Source organism: Seriola aureovittata, chromosome 23, assembly GCF_021018895.1.
Source record: "Seriola aureovittata isolate HTS-2021-v1 ecotype China chromosome 23, ASM2101889v1, whole genome shotgun sequence".
In the NCBI taxonomy this organism is placed as follows: Eukaryota; Metazoa; Chordata; class Actinopteri; order Carangiformes; family Carangidae; genus Seriola; species Seriola aureovittata.
Genome location: NC_079386.1, coordinates 1,630,021 through 1,647,271, shown reverse-complemented (window position 1 = coordinate 1,647,271; position 17,251 = coordinate 1,630,021). Strand labels below are relative to the sequence as shown.

The following is a 17,251-nucleotide window of genomic DNA, read 5'->3' as shown; positions in this document are numbered from 1 at the left end:
ACTGTTAAAGACACTACGTAGAGAAATGGGAAGTCAAAGACGAGAGAAAGTTTAAAGTTCCTTTTTGTAGTGGAGTGTTAAATACCTGTGCTTCGATTGTCCACTGTTGTTCCAGCAATACTGTGGTACACGTCACACCTCTGATTCCTGAAGGCTGCCATGCTATCTAAAATCAAACAGCAATATCTCTCCCCTCTTTCTCCCCGTTTATACAGAGATCCCACTATATTACAGTTAAGACCTCTCATAATGCAGCCTCTGCTTGTTTACACTAAATCAAAACAAAGCTGGCATATCGCCAGAGCCTTGTGTGATTTTAGATAGCATGACGGCGTTCAGGAATCAGAGGCGTGATGTATAACCAGCAGCGTCTGTGTCTGCCTCACCATGACAGCTTTCCTGTTTACACAAACGTCAATCTGGCTCTGTGACTTTACATTTATACTTTTTTATAAAGAACAGCAAGGTGGAATAAAGGCGCAACACTTCCGCCTTGAACAGGCTGCTTAAAATAGGCTGGTCTACATTCCAGATCTTCAGCTCTTCTTGTTAAATCCGTCACTGATGGACATCAGCTGAGGTCACCTTTGCTACTTTGGCCTTGGGCCTCTCAGGCTTGTGTCTTTGTGGAAGTGATGGTGCAGGGGTTGGGTTGACCACCACGCCTGCCATTCCTGCTTTGGAGCTCCAGCTATCCTGTACTGTCAACCCCTGAGGGCTATCTGATTGCCTCTGTGACCTCAGTTATATGGTCTGCTCCAGCAGGGAGTGGAGGGAGGGAGGGAGGGAGTGGAGGGAGGGAGGGTATGGGTGGGTGGGTATTCTTGGCAAGACAAGTGGAGAGAGGGGGAGGCTGAAGGAACTCTGTGTTCTTTGAAGCTTTGCTTGTATGTTTCACTTTCACTGGCTTCAGACTCAACACCTTTCCTGACCAAGTAAATCAAGATGCTTTTGACTCAAGCATGTTAACTCATCAAAATGATAGAATATGTAAATCAGCACCAAAGAAGAAAAAAATAACGAGTCAAGTCTCTTGTTTTCTTCAGTGAACACTCTGAAAGTGAACAGATCAAATGGAAGTTCGGGTCCAACACCTCCAGTAAGATAAAGGTTAGTCTGCTCATATATGAACATTCCAATGAGGAAATATGAGCCAAGAGACAGCTGTGACATCGGTTATCAAACACAGAGCTCAGGATTAATGTTAAGTGTTGGAGCGCTGCAGGTCTGATCTGTGTTTTTCAGTTTAAAGCACTAAAGTAAAAAGAAAACAAACACTTTAAAGTGTTTCTGATTGTGAGATTACCCATAATGCAGCGACACGGAGACCGAGTCCATGGCTAACTTCCCCCATAAAATCTGATGCAATGTAGTTTGAGAAATTAGGTCCTCGTCCTGAAGTGTGCCACTTCCTTTGTGACTAGTGTCACTCATCAGCGTGCAAGTCAAATGAAATTGGCTCATCTACAGAAACAAGCTGCAGAGACTGAGCAGGCTGTCGTCTATCTATGACATCCACAGACTGGAAGATAAACCTGCTGTACATTATTTCTATTGTGCTTTACTCATAGAATTAGTGCTGTGAAAATTTTGATTATGTTGAATTCATTAAGACAAAAGCTGTCTGTCTAAACACAGTCAGAAACCTGTTGACAGATTAATCCATAGTAAATAAAGCTGAAAATCCATTACCTAATAATAATGTTTTTTTTTTTTAATCATTATTTGTTTTATGTGAAATTATGTCGTATATTTCTTGTTCATAAAAGTTGAAAAAAGTGACATCCATTGTCCTTTTTATCTGCAAACTTCATCTCACCATGTGATGTTGCAGCCCAGTGGGGCTCATAGCGTGACTCAGCTTTACTGTAATGACTAATGTTTGTGGAAGGCAATGTTTTATCCTACAAAGAACGTTTAAAAAAAGACATTATCATTCTGAGTTTGGTGGGAGCTAGTTGAAAACTATTCACAGCCATGTTATCTGGTGTCTGCTGCACAGTTCTGATGGAAACTCAAAGTCAGGCCTGTGTATTTTATACCACAGCCCCACATTTTTCAAACAGGGAGTTCTGCATCAAATATTACTACGCACCAAAACTTCCAAACTTGGTCACGGGTGCTAATCTTCTGGGACCAACAGACTAGATTGATATTATAATAGATGATAATTTGGTAATTTCCATAAGTTTTTAATGAAATGGTACGTGTCATAATTGTAAGCATGATCCTAAATGTCATATGTGAATTTGCATTGATAGTACATCATATTTAATTTGTGCTTCCCTCTCCTCATTGATTATACCTTCAGGGACAAATTGAAACTCTGTTGAAGCATAATGTGCCACACCCTGCCATATCCAGCTGACGCCCACAACCACATGTGCTTTAATTCTTCACAGCTACAATCCTTTTGATGAACCAAATATGGCTTTGAAGGATTTTCTAATGGCTCTCGTGTGGTGGCTGATTGAGCCATGGCGTTCAGATCAGAAAGATTAACCCACACAGACACAGAAAAAAACAGATGCTCACTGGTGTCGAAGCTGCCACCCCCTGACATACAATAACCTGTCAATAAGGCCCTGGGAGACAACACTGGTCTTTTGTTATAATTAGGCTGTCTAGACTGTAATTAGAACAACTATCTAACAAAGACAACAAAAACCGTGATGAGTTATTAGACAGAAAGTATTGATGGTACTGAAGCTCTTCAGGCTTGATGTTTTGTTATGGGAAATGATTACTATTATAAAGACGACAGAAAAAGTGCAATGCGCCTTTAAGAGGTCCTCCCTTCACTGGCAGTGGCCCAGTAACAATGCATCTGCAGTGCAGAGCATTGCAACATTTACCACCGATAACGCTTTGTCACCACAAACGTTACTGTAAAAACTCGTATAATATTTCTTTACTTATAAAATAAACACCATACTCACTTCGAAGAGCATGACGTAAGACTACATCAGCAGTCATTATGACACATTTAAATTCTATCAACATCAAATGCAAAAAGCAGCACGTATTTGAAAATTTTCCCCAAGCAGTGTCCATACAATATAATGAATAACGCCGTTCAGTAGCTAACAGTATCTGCCCATAATCATCAGTCGCTGCTTAGCTGATCATTTGGCCGGCCGATCATATTGATCAGTAATGTCGTACCTCATGCTCTATCACAGCGTCTACAGACAGTGCCTCCGCCTTTTAGCAAGGCGACACAGTTAAAGTTGACAGATTCATATAAGAGGTTAGGCTCGGCGTTATCGGCATAGAAGAAAGCAGCGGCGTGTGCTACGGGAAGGCCGTGGCTATTTAACGTTAGGTAGCCGGATATCTTGACTACCACAGGTGTTTCTAGTAATAGCTGAAACAAGCTTAAACAACCACACACAGGCCAACAACATACAAAATGAAAAAGGGTTTTTCGGCATCACAATGGTTACAGTTCTAAGGACATGACAATAACCTGTAAACATCATTATTATGCCTGTAAATAAAAAACGAAACAGATATGACTTAATATTTATTAATTATAAAACATTAAGTTAAAATTAACGTTAACACTTAGCTAGCTAACTTTACGTTATTTCTTACCGGATAGCTTTGATTCTTTGGCAGCAGAATTTTGCCCATCGGCAAACCCTTGTGACGATGATATCTGGGCGGACTGAGTCATTGGATCCATTTTACTGTAGTTTCGAAACAACTGCACACAGGCGGCGAAATGTCTGTCGTCTCGATTCAAATTCTTACACTGTCCCTTGAAGGTGTATATGTCGTCTGACTTTCCTCGAATTTCCCCAAGAGCGGGACTCGGATGCTCACCTTAACGCAACGTCCGAGCACTGAGGGAAAGGCAGAGATGGAGGGAAACAAGGCGGACTATGGAGGAGGGGAAAAACATGACGCGTTCAATGTCTCCATTTAAGCTCCAATAACTCAATTACTACCTCACCAACAGGACTTGCCTCTTCGTTCAAGTACAATAACATAAAACCACCGAATTACATATATCATATTATTATTTGAACATATCTTTCAGCAACTCCTGTATCAATAAAATCAAATTGTAATGAACGGAATGTGTCGTTTGGTTCTGACGTTTATGGTGCCGTAGAAATATTCGACAACACTTGAAGGCAGCAGGAGGAATATTCTTGAACACCAGACACCATGTTATATACCTGCTGTGAACAAAAGTGGGATTTTGTATTCCGGCCATTAGCTCTGATATGAGTGGGAGGCTGCATTGTATGAAATTTGAGTAAATGTTACCAAAATATTCTTACTAAATAGTTTAGTAATTATAGGTTGAATATATATCGGAAGTGTGTGTGAGCTGTTTGTAAAAAAGAAAAAAACAAGCCAACCACACTGATAAAATAGCTTTGAATAATGCAGCCATCTCGATTTTATACAACTCTAAACTGCGAGTTTTACTGTAGCCTGTTTTCCATTATGTAATGTTTACCTTTGTTCAAGTTAAAGCACATAAAAGCATCATGCTGCCCTCTACTGGGGGTCTTTACGATTAATACATTATGAACTACATTTCCCAGCATACACGAGAAGCGCTTGTTCGCGCAGTAGCTTAGATCTATAACCATGGGCATGGGCCTCTCGGCGTTCAACAGCCAGTGACAGCGACCTACGTATCGCTGTGAGATCTGTTCTGCTACGCGAACGTAGACATCGGTAACACATTGGGACAGACTGAACTGCGCGGCAAAAGAAGGGGGACACAAACAAAAACATGTGGCTGAGGCTTTGAGAAAACAGGTACGTGGTCTCTCGTAGACCGGTCAAATGTTGAGTTTGCGGGAGCTTAGAGTGAGCCAGCATTGCGGAATATTGTGGGAATGCTAAGGGGACAGGCGTTATGTAAAAGTAGTGAGTTCAGCTAACTAGCAGCTCGTTAGCTTGTTAGCTGCTACTGACAACAGTCGTCATTCAGCCCGCTGCTCACAAGCTATTTGTCACAGTGTGGGCTGACTCTCTGGTTCAGCTTATTTCATTCACTTCTATCTCTCCTGTTTACAAAATTTAGTATTCATTCAGCGAACTAACACCAATAGTAACCTTATACGGGTTGCTAACGTTAACTTAACTTAACTTTAAGAGGTTAGCTAGTTAGCTTGGGTCAGCCTACCCGGCTAGCGAGATAATATATCTAAGTGAGTATTTCGGTTTGTACTGAAAGACTCAGTATGTGTAATGCCGCAGAGGCATTGTGGCGCACTAACTGGAATGACGAACTTCAAAGAGCTTTGTTGCAGTTTTGTATTGAATGGACTCATGTAGCAGTGGGAGTGCCCCGCCCACCAGAGCGCCATATAGACCATGTTAGCGGCATTGATGTAACCAGCATTATGCAACGAGCCAAGCTGCTCATCCAAGGGTCAGCGTCTGGGTTTGTGTTTTATTTGTTTAACGTGCGGTAATTATAATTAAATAAAATGTGCGATATTATTATTGCCTAGATCATTAATGGGATTTTTATTTATCCCGTTAGGTCCACACACAGGAGGACAGTGCACCAAGCTTTATACTGGGTTATATGACAAGAAACGTTACTGTGCTTTGAAAGGACACACTGGTGAAACGTGCATAAGCAAACGTGTATAATGCTATTGTTTATTGCATTTGAGAATTTATTACTTTAAAGAATATACTGAAGTAAACTGATATATAACACAAGTTTTGATAAAAAAATATTGTATCTATGTAGTCTTTTTTCCTATGCAAAACTGAATAAATTAGTTTTTTTACACTCTTTTTTTTTATATTTTGTGCATTCCCTGCGTATTACAAAGAAGAAAAATGCTAATGTGGTTAAATCTGGATTTTTTTTTTATTATGGTGAAATCACAAATTTAGTTATTCATTTTTTTTTACTGGTGAAAAAACAAGACATTGGGACCATAAAACATAATAGACAAAGTGTATATAAAATACATTTTTGGGGTATGTTTGTGTATGTGTGTGTGTACACATGATAAGATGTTCTAATGAGAGTTGATTGTATACAACAATAATAATAATAATAAATAGTGATAACAATGATGTTGATAATTCCAATGATAATGATATATAATAATTGTAATAATGTGGTAATAGTGGCAATGAACATGTATAAATACAGACAATATAATAATAGTAATAATAATAATATATGATAATCATAATATAATACAATAATAATATGATAATATATGATAATGATAATCAGGATGATAATTATAATATTCATGTAGTAGGGGTGGGTGAGATGCCGCACCAAAATGCCAGAGGGGCAGGCAAGGGGGCCCCAGCCCAACCACCAAACAACTGTACAATAAATCACAAATTTAAATGGCAGGTATGATGATCTGTATTTACTCATGTGCTGTCTAAACCAACAGTGAATGTATCTCGCTAACAGTTATTATGTTTGTGTTCAAAGCATGTAATAGCCTGTAATTGTCCCCAAACTAGTAAAACACATCAGTGAACCACACCGTTACCCTGGGAGACATGTTCCTTCCTCACAATGAACACTCAATGTAGTTTTTTACCTCACACACTGTCCTGCTGCCAAAATACACAAATGTAGATTAAATATGCCAGTGTAAATATTTCCCAATAAATAGACTATTTCCTCCTATTTGAGTAACTTTCACTAAAAGCTGCAGCTTACTCAAATAGTACCAGCTGTTTTAGGAGGTGGCTGAGCCTTCTTTATAAATTAAATGATATATTTTTGAGGTATTTTTTTGAAGTCTACATCTTCAGTGGGAACCGGAGGGTTTGGAGATGAGAGCCACAGGCAGGGTGAGAAAGTCAGAAAGAATCGTAAAAATATTGAAGCATTGAAGCCTCCCTCATCATTAAGGACTTTTCAGAGCCCTCCTTTACTTGTTCTGCTTTCTGCAGCATAAGTGTGTGAGTCTGTGATACTGATGGTTAATAAATTGACTGCTCTGTAACATTCAGCACTGCAGGTGAGGAGAACATCTGGCTTGTGACGGACAGTCGACACCATGGGTTTACACTCAGCCCAGAAGAAGCACTTTCCCCTGCGGGGGATTGATGGTGTGGTTCAGCTGTTTGATGCTGAGCTCCGCAAGTCTGAGCCGGACCTGGCCCTTCTTTCCCTGGTCCTGGGTTTTGTTGAGCACTTCCTGGCTGTGAACCGAGTTATCCCCATAAACGTTCCAGGAGTGCGGTTTGAACCGCTGGAGCCAGACTGTCCTACCTCCTGCTTCCCCACGGTGGAGCTGGGCATGATCTCTGCACTGTATGAGAGGTTCACGGCCCAGATCCGTGGAGCAGTGGATCTGTCCCAGTACCGGAGGACTGCTGCTGGGTCCAGCAGGGAGCTGGTAAAGAAAGTGTCAGATGTGATCTGGAACAGTCTCAGCCGCTCGTACTTCAAGGACCGGGCCCACATCCAATCCCTCTTCAGTCTCATCACTGGTACATAATTACACGTATTATCATGAAATGAGTTTATGAGCATGTTTCTGAAGACATTAGTGTTGTCATGTTGAATTAAATGAGAACAATTCTTTATTAACTTTAAAACAGGTACCAAATTAGACAGCTCTGGTGTGGCGTTTGCTGTGGTGGCGGCCTGCCAGGTCCTCGGTCTGAAGGATGTCCACCTGGCACTGTCCGAAGACCACGCCTGGGTGATTTTCGGTAAAAACGGTGAAGAGACGGCAGAGGTCACCTGGCACGGAAAGGGCAACGAGGACAGACGAGGACAAACGGTCACAGCAGGAGTCAGTGAGAAAGTGAGGACCTACCTTCCTCTTGAAGCTTCTCTCAGAAACAACCAAACATTGTTGAAAGTAGTGCTGACCGATAAATCGTATTTTCATCATCATGGAGACCAGTGAGGAGTAAACTTTTTAGGAGTTGATAACAACAAGATTTAAACACGAGGAAAAGACACATTTTCAACTCCTCCCATCCACCACGGTTTGTTTTACACGAGTGCAGCACATTAACATTAAGCTAATACTGAACTGTTATGAACAAGCTAAAAGGAAAGTTTTCTATGCAAACACGGACAGCAGCAGCCCCCCACCCCCTTGCAGTGTTTTTTGACATGCATTTGTTTCCAGAGAGATATTATTGAGTTAATACACAGTGACTCCTGCTGTAAACATTATTATTGCTACTAAAAAATTTTTTAGAATTTTTTAAAAATTCTAATCCAATTGAAAATTTTATTGTTTTTGAAAATAATAAGCAGCAATACGAGTAGCAATAAAGAACAAGAGAAGCTGTACTGTATTAATGAGATAAGATAAATATAACATTATATAGCTACACAGTCTCACTGCTGCAACCTCGACACTAGCCTCAAGAAACTTAAAGGAAACCTGCATTCACACTCAGCATGTGAACATGTGACTTGACAGATGGAGCCTGGATACATGGATCATGGTGTCAGTTTGGTGATGACTGTGCGGTTAGCTAGCACAATGGTGGAAGAAGACATAGGAACTGTATATGCACACTTCAATATTTGTTTATTTATTGCAAGTCATCTCGCCATGGCAATATTGAACAGTGTTATCGCACATCACAGATTTTCCTCGTATCGTGCAGGACTAGTACAAAGTTCACTATACGGAACAGTAAATAAAAATTCATACGGGCACCATTATCATTTATTCATATACTAAGCATGATGCTACAGTCCTCAGTCAAATCAAGAAAGTGAAAGTAAAAGTCTACTGCACATATAATAACAGGTCTGAAAGGACAAGGCTTTATAGATGATTGATTTATAGATGCCAGTTTGAGACAGACAGAGTTCAGCAAAAACTGAAAAAGTGACTGGTTTCATGAGTGAAATGTTCCCTCAGGACAGAGGATGATACGGGTTACCACATGTATCTGAGGTTTTGTCACAAGCCAGGCAACTCAATTCCTGAGAGATGTTTTGGCAGGATAATGAAGATGTGACTCATAAGGAATAAACTAATAACCAAGATGACTAAGAAGTGTGTCAAGTTCAGCCAAACTCTGGATCATGTAGCGATCATCTTCCTGTATTACAGCTGGTGTGAAGCTGTTAATTGATCTCTTGGTGCTAACATGTACGATCATCAGCCTGTGGATGAAGGGATTTTCCTCCTGCCCTGCAGAGAGCTGGTGTTTTACTCCAGTCCACAGGTTGTAGCAGTTCCACCTAAAAAATGATGTATGATATTTACTTCCTGTCCTGTGTGTGTGTGTCTCCTGTAGAGCTGGCTCTATCTGAAGGGCTCCTACATGAAATGTGACAGAAACATGGAGGTGGCCTTCATGGTCTGTGCTATCAACCCCTCACTGGACCTACACACTGACAGCTCTGAGCTGCTGCAGCTACAACAGGTGAGCACTAACAGCTCTAGTGTGCAGTGGGTTGTTACTGATCTGTTATTCTGATCTTCCCTGAGAATGCCACAGTTTTCAGTTTCATTCTGAATGTTGGAGGAATGGTGGCCTGAATGTCAGAGAGACGGGTGAAAACTCACATCATCTCTCTCATTTCTCATGCAGTGTGGAGCTTAGAAATGTATTTTCCCTCATAATTACTAGACTGAATTTGAATGTTATACATTTGCACTTAAAAACTAGAATCACCTCCTCGTGGTTGTCTCCCTCCTCCACTCAGACTAGTTCCAGGTTACATCCTTGTTTATCCAGTCATAGAAAATATGAACCATTTGTGTGAAATTATGTCATAATTGCGGCATGAAGTCTTGAGTAATGGCTAAAAAGTGTTTTGTGAGGTCACACTGACCTTGACCATTTACATCAGTCACATCAGTGTTGATTTTCTTTTTAAAGTTGTTAACATCAGTGAAACCCAACATTTCCTGCAGATGTGTCACAGTAACACCTACCAGGAAGTGGAGGGATGATGCTCTTTGAGCTGTGCTGGAAATGAGTCATTGACAGTAGCAGTAACAGACCCAGCAAAGTAGAAGCAACTAGAAACAGTGTTTGTTGTAAAGAATAGAAAGTGAGGTTAATATGACCTGACTGATGAAGTTGATGCTGTTGAACTACTTTAACAAGAAAACAGGTAAAGCTGGAGGGAGTGAGGTGTTTGCATTAACATTTAACAGCATTAACCTGGTCCTGGTGATATAGGCTCTGCCAGCTGTGGTGCAAATGATTTAATCTCTTTTTGTTTTTTGCTAATGGAGTTTTTCAAAGTAGAGTGGCCATTTTTATGCCTTCGCTCCAGTGACAGTCAGAGCTGGAGGCATATTGTTTTTGGGTTTTCCGTCCGTCTGACCCATTCTCGTCGAAATGATATCCCAGTAACGCCTTGAGGGAACTTCTTCAAATTTGGTACAAATATTCACTAGGACTTAAGGATGAAGTGATTATATTTTGGTGGTCGAAGGTGTACGTTCGAGGTCAAGGTGATGTCATGTCCTTGTGAATGTGATATATTAAGAATGCCCAGAAGAAATTTCATTACTTGTGACACACAGTGACCTCACAACACACCGTAAACATACCTCACAAATTCATTCACTAATTATGACACAATTGAACTCACATTACTATAAGGATAAAATGAAGTGATGACATTTTATATCCAAAAGGTCAAAGGTCAACTTCACTGTGACATTATAATGTTCTGCAAAAACACTTCTGGTCATTATTCAACACTGTAACTGAGAGACTGTGTTTCCTGATTCTTGGCTGATTGATGGAGGAAACAACCACGAGGCAATGATTCTAGTTTTTACATTTGAATGAAAAATCTAAAGAGTTACAAAAATACTTCAGTGATAAGAGAAAAGAGGTGTCGGTTGCTAGGTAACAGACATAACACAGCTCCTGGTTCTCTGCTGTGAAGGTAAATAAAGGTCCAGGCCACTATTTGAGAATCTGTTTTGACTGACTTTAGAGCTTTTACTATCAGCGATAAAGCTCAGCTCTTATGTTACACTTCCTGTTCTTTGTGTGGTTGAACAGAAACTCCTGTGGTTGCTGTATGAACGAGGCGACCTGGACAGGTGAGTCTGTTGCTGAAGCACTGAAGTAATAAATCTCCACTTCAAACATTTCACTTGTTAACTGTTTTAAGTCCTTATCCTCCTGCTCTGTGTACAAGGTATCCCATGGCCATGGGCACTCTGGCAGACCTCGAGGACCAGGATCCGATCCCAGGCAAAGAGAGCCCCTTGAAAATCCACCTCAAGGTGAGTCTCATGAGAGGGGTCCACAGGTCACAGCAGGAAGACTCGTGTATATAAAGAAGGATTTTTTTTTTGGCTTGACTATTTCACAAAATATTAAATAAATATGAGAAACACATTTTAAAATCTTTTTATGGAAACATCATACATTCATTTATTTACCAAAACCAGCCTGATGGGGGCAGCTCCACTGTCACTTACTGTATTGTTAGTGGGTTTTCCCCTCTGCCTCTAACATGGCATCGTCTACAGTGAAGGATTGTGATATAAAAGACCAGGAAATCATATCCCCTGTGTTTCCTTGTCTCTCAGGCTGTGAGTTCTGCTCAGAGGCATTACAACAACGAGCACATCTACCCCTACATGTACCTCGCCGGGTTCCACTACAGACACAGGGACGTGCAGGAGGCGCTGAGGTCCTGGGCCGAGGCCGCTCAGGTCATGCAGGAGTGAGTTCACGCTGCCTCCACACACTACAGGAGTCGGGAGGCTGTGAGTGTAGAACCAGGCAGAAGTCAGTCCCGTTGACTGCTGATACTTTAAACTGGGAAAAAAAGACCATTATATTCTCTTTATTCAAAAGCTTTAAGTCATTACCACACTCTTGACCAAGAACAACAAACACATGCAACGTACGTAACAACATACACACTGACCTGAGAGGTTTAGGAAAAGACAGAAGAGAATACGACAGTACGGATGGTTCATATGACTTCAAAACAATATCACGATTATTTGAAACTTTTCCCTCGATTACGATTAATGAGCGATTATTTTGATGTTTATCGGTGTCTCTGGTGTTTTTGAGCCATGCACTCTTCATATTCAGCAATGTGAAAACAAACTGGTGGTGTTACCTTTGGTCCCCATCAGTGTTGCATTCACTGATTCATACATTTGACTGACAATCAGGAGGTGAGGTTGGTGTCTATATCATTGTTTAAAAATTCTCAGGTTTAGAGTTTGGAAGAGTCCAGAGTAGTGTGGACGCCAGGAGTAAACGTAGCAAGTGATGCGTTTTTAAAATAAAACGCATCAGTGTGGACGTAGCCTGAGGCTCAGTGTTTGTGCTTGTGTCTACCACATCACCAGCTTCACACTGAGTGAACGTGGACTAATGTTAGTTGGACAAGGCGGAGACACATGACTGAAGGAGGTAGTATTTTTTTTAAGGGGACAGAATATAGATAGATTGAATACACACATTGAGGAAAGTATTAACTGAATGAAACGTCATGAGCAAGATGAAGTCGGTGAGAGGTTCTGAATGTCAGTATTGATGCTTGTCAGTTACTGGCCAGAGCTGTACCACAGCCAGGAAGTATTTCAAATGGACTCTTCTTATAAACACATTAATTAAATGTAAAAATCTGAAGATCTTTGTGCTGATTTTGGCACCAGTTTTGATTTAGTTTTAGTCCCTTGACAAATCTGTGTGAAAGTTCTAGTCACAGTCTGTTTGAGACTTTAGTCTGGTTTTCCTCAGTGAAATGTTTGACTAAGCATTCTGACGCCATCTAGGATGGTGTTTTCATCAATCATGACATAAGCATTAAAGGCAGAGAAGACTATTTGCCTGTTTGTACTGGACTTAAATTCTAGTTTATCATAGTTTTTCATCGATAAAATGAACATGTTTTCAAAACCCAGGAGGAGTTCACTCCTGACAGTCTCAGTATAACCTGAACATGATGAGCTCCACCTGTCTGCTGTTTTATAGCTTCTGTTCTGTAAACATGGGAGAACAGTAATGAGCCAACAGCAGCGTCTCAGCTATCAGCTTCAGTCATTTCACCATGCGAGCACTAGGTGGCAGTAAACACCAGGCTATCTCTCCTGAACTGTTGTAATCAAAAAAATGTAAAAGAAACAAAGTGAGTTTAACAGCCACATTACCTCAGAAAATAATTGAGTCTCAGCTCTGGTTGAGGTTGTTCACTGTGACACGTCCACCACAGAGAAGTCCAGTCCCAGTCAGTGTGACAGGGTGTGGTGGCGGAGCCAGGAAGTGTCCGGCTCGGCATCCTTGCTCTGTCTCCTCCTCTTTAAACGCGCCGTTCATGAGCTGCAGCTAAAAATACTGACACTGACCCACCACACATTCCCTTCCCATCTCTCAGCTTCCTCTTCCTGCTCCCCCATTGTTCTTCAACGTCAGGCTCCCCCTCTGTGCGCCAGCTCAAGAGGGTGTGTTTGTGTGTGTGTGTCTGTGTGTGTGTGTGTGTGTGTGAGTGTGTCTGTGTGTTTGTAACAGTTGGTTCTTTGTAGTTAATGCAGCAGAGTTCACTTCTTGTCATGTCTGGGCTGCTGTGATGCCTTCAAACACTGCAGTATGTTACAGCTCCACGTTTTCCTCTGATCTCCTCTTTTAATCTGAACCCTGTGGTGATTCCAGAGTCCTCCAATCAGTGTTCATCACCGTTATGTAATAAATAGTCTGACCTCAATGAAAAATTAGCGAAATCTAAACTTTAATTCCAAATGTTTACTTTAGTAGAATTTTCAAAATATGAATACAAAGAACATGGAAAATGTTGTCATTTTCAAAATATAAATATAAAGAATGTGGAAAACCTTATACATTTTTAAATATAGATTATAAAGAACCATAAAAACCTACATAAACCATGGCACATTGTAAATAACCCACATTATAAGGCACCTTTAGGGAGGTTTCCTGCTGAGCAGTGTTGGTAACTTAGTGATTGTATGTGCAGCTTTACTGAAAGTAAAGTTGGTAACGCATTTTGAGACCTTGCTGTGGAGTAAAGTTTGTCTGCCCTCGGGGGGGGCCTCTAACAGCCTGGGGCAATAAGCAGTTGCCTGTCTTGCCTGTTCACAAGCTGTGTCTCTGTCTGAAGCTCATCTTCAGATTTCTTTAATAGCGGCTGAGTGAACAGTCGTAGATCAAAGGAAATTAGATTTGAAATCAACTTCTCACTGTCGAACCTCTGTCTTCCTGCTGTCATTAAAAGTCTCCTCACTCCTGCTCCTGCAGGTATAATTATTTCCGTGAGGACGAGGAGATCTACAAAGAGTTCTTTGACATCGCAAACGATGTGATCCCCACTCTGCTGAAGGAGACCGCTGTTTCAGACAGTCCTGGGGAGGGAGGGGAGGGAGGAGACGGAGGAGCTGACAAGGTGAGTATCCACCAGCCAGAGGAAGAAGTCAGCAGGTGGGAGACCTGTGGATGTGGATGATAGAGTTTATTTATTGTAGCATCATTTCATATTGTGGTTGTCAGTGGAAAGAAATTCCCATATCCACCTGGTATTAATGTGATCTGTATTTGGACTCACCTGGATCAAATCTCACAGCTGTTCTAATGTAAGAACATTGACAACTTCTGCTGTATGTTCTATTACATAATTGTCATTTGTTGGAAATTGTGAAATTTGAGAAATCAAGTAATTTCTTCTATTATGACTGACAGCTACATTAGCAAGAAAATAGAAGACAGAATTGTACTAATAATAATGATAAAGATAGTAATAATAATTTTTATTAGATTTTATTTGAATTGCACTTTTCTGAAAGGTATTTCACAAAATAATGAATGAATAAACAAGAATAAATCAACATCAAAACATTTATATAAAAAAAACAAATTAAAAATCACACAAAAATTATCGCTTTTTTTTAAAACAATGTTTTAAGAAGTGACTTATAAGCAGTGACAGGTGTAGCAAATGTAATCTCAGCAGGTCATTCAACAGTTTGGGGCCCTGAACTGCAAAAGCACAACAGCCAATAGTCATCAATGAAATCAGGACTGGAGTATTTACTGACATATTTTATGTTGTAGAATAAAACATGAAAATGTCTTTAGCTTGTGTTAAACACTTTATTTCAGTCATCTGACCAAAAACACATTCTACAAACCAGAGGCTTGAGGACGAGAGACCAGGAAGTGTTAACATGTGACTGATTTCAAGGTTTTAGGACTCATTCCTGTTGAACTCCATTACAGCCTATGATGTGACTTCCTGTTTACATTTTGATTTGTTTTCATGGTCCAACCTGAGTTCATCTCTAGCTGTGAATGCAAATGAGACAGGAGTCAGATAACTGCATCACAGGTGAAGAGAGTGAAGCGGCTGTATGAGCTGTACCTGCGTTTCCGTGGCAGAGGAAGAGCTCGCCTGTAGCTTTTTGATGAGCAGCTTAAAACCATGAAGGACTGAGAGAAAAAAATAGGGACATGAGTATTTGCAGATGTCTTTCACACCAGGCTGAGATGTGATCGTGGTGCGAGTCCGACCACCTCCAGATGTGGTGTGACCGGTCAGGTAAAATTCTGATTGTGTCTCTGTAACCCGGATCAGATGTCCAGATCCAGATCACAATACACCAGGTGGAAACAGGATATAAGTGTTTGTTTTGTGTTTCATAAAAATTCACAGCTGAATCATTTCATGTTGCTGCAGAATTAAAACAAGCTTTTAGTGAAATTTATATCAAAGCACTAAATGTCGCTTACTTCTTCCAGGAGCACACCAAACAGGCTGCAGCCTTCTCAGCACTCCAGGACCCAGAATGCTTTGCCCACCTGCTGCGTTTCTATGACGGCATCTGCAAATGGGAGGAGGGCAGTCCCACGCCGGTACTTCATGTGGGCTGGGCCACCTACCTGGTCCAGTCTCTGAGCCGCTTTGAAGCTCAGGTGAGAGACCCAGAGTAGCTCCGTCTTTGAACATCAGAAGCCAACTCTCTCAAACACACACACACACACACACACACACACACACACACTATGCTTTGTAGTTAAAAATATGTTTGTGTTCTGGTTCAAAGGTGCGTCAGAAGGTGTCCATCATCACCAAAGAGCCAGAGTCCCAGGACGATGACGACCAGTCCAGTGACGACCCCCGGGAGGGCCGCAGACGAGGCCCCAGGAGGGAATCCAAGCTGGACGAGCAGAACTCTCCTCCTTCTGCTGCCCCCACCTCCCCACCCACTCAGCTAGCAGCAGCAGCAGCAACAACAACAACAACAGCAGCGACTCAACTCAAGAAGGTGGGCGAGGGAGGGGGCCGCCGCCGCTCCTCCCAGGGCCTGCGGGGCGGAGATGCCGAAGGAAAACCCAAGTCCCCCAGCCCGGACTCTGCATCCTCACCCTCATCCCAGCAGCAGGCGTCCCCCTCCCTGGCCGGTCCCGTCGTCGTCTTCCAGAGCGAGAAGATGAAGGGGATGAAGGAGCTCCTCTGTGCGGCCAAGGTGAACTCCAGCGCCATCAAGCTGCAGCTCACCGCCCAGTCCCAGGTCCAGATGAAGAGACAGAAGAGCACGCCTGCCGGGGATTACTCTATGTCCTTCATGAAGCGGCAGCGCAAGTCGCTGTAGGCGCAGGGACTGCTGTGGGCGGAGATGTAGATCCTGTACGACATACTGTGAACACGGACACATGATTAACCTCGCTTCTGTTTGTGAACCTTCTCATCCAGAGGTGGATTAGTTCCCAGCAATAGATCTGACCTGCACAGATGATGTTGAGTTTAATGTCACATATCAGGTTTGAACTGAAGGAACATGTCACTGTTTTTCTTTTCTGGGAGCTGCCTGGTTTGATAGATTGTAACCTTCACTCATTAGTTTGTGTTTTGATTGGCAGCCAATTGCACACTGACTATTAACTTCTCATTGACTTGTCTGTGGATGTTTGAAGCCAAAGTAACGAGGACGACCAGAACTCAGCGTACAGACGTGTAAATATCAACCATTAGGAACCTGCTCATGACTGAAGCCTTGGAAGTGATTAATTTAGGATAGTTACTGTGTAACATTGTCCACCTCTGCTCTATCGACAGCTTCTTTCTTGCTAGCTCTATGTTGCCTTACTTTGCTTTTGCTCTTTTCTAAAGTAGGTGGCCTTTAGTTTTGAGAGTAGCTGAGCTGGGCCAGTTTTTAAGGTGTTAGAGAAGACCAGGAAGACCATGCACTGTTGAGACAGAGCCACATTAGGTGGCCCTGCTACATCCTATTTGCTTGATGATTTGTCGTTTTTGTTCTTGTTTTGTATCTGCAAGTAATAAAGACCTGATGACAGA

The 17,251-nt window shown here is 41.7% G+C and overlaps 2 protein-coding genes across 4 annotated transcripts in view; one reads left to right on the top strand and one right to left on the bottom strand.

Moving 5' to 3' along the window:
* The window catches only part of rtn3 (reticulon 3), a 35,088-nt gene extending 31,209 nt beyond the window's left edge, over nucleotides 1–3,879 (bottom strand). For 2 of the 3 annotated variants that reach the window (XM_056368576.1, XM_056368577.1), the window contains exon 1: nucleotides 3,598–3,865. In XM_056368576.1, the coding sequence (XP_056224551.1) occupies nucleotides 3,598–3,688 (91 nt within the window). In that variant the 5' untranslated portion in view covers nucleotides 3,689–3,865. Of the gene's footprint in view, nucleotides 1–3,597 lie in introns of all 3 variants that reach the window. The other variant, XM_056368575.1, reaches the window with a different exon arrangement.
* Nucleotides 3,880–4,657: 778 nt separating this feature from the next.
* On the top strand, nucleotides 4,658–17,251 carry men1 (multiple endocrine neoplasia I). Its single transcript, XM_056368579.1, has 10 exons — nucleotides 4,658–4,782; nucleotides 6,976–7,458; nucleotides 7,570–7,778; nucleotides 9,244–9,372; nucleotides 10,978–11,018; nucleotides 11,117–11,204; nucleotides 11,514–11,650; nucleotides 14,200–14,344; nucleotides 15,694–15,867; nucleotides 15,999–17,251. Exons 2-10 carry the CDS (start codon nucleotides 7,023–7,025, stop codon nucleotides 16,545–16,547), a joined length of 1,908 nt encoding a protein of 635 aa, XP_056224554.1. The 5' UTR covers nucleotides 4,658–4,782; nucleotides 6,976–7,022; the 3' UTR covers nucleotides 16,548–17,251.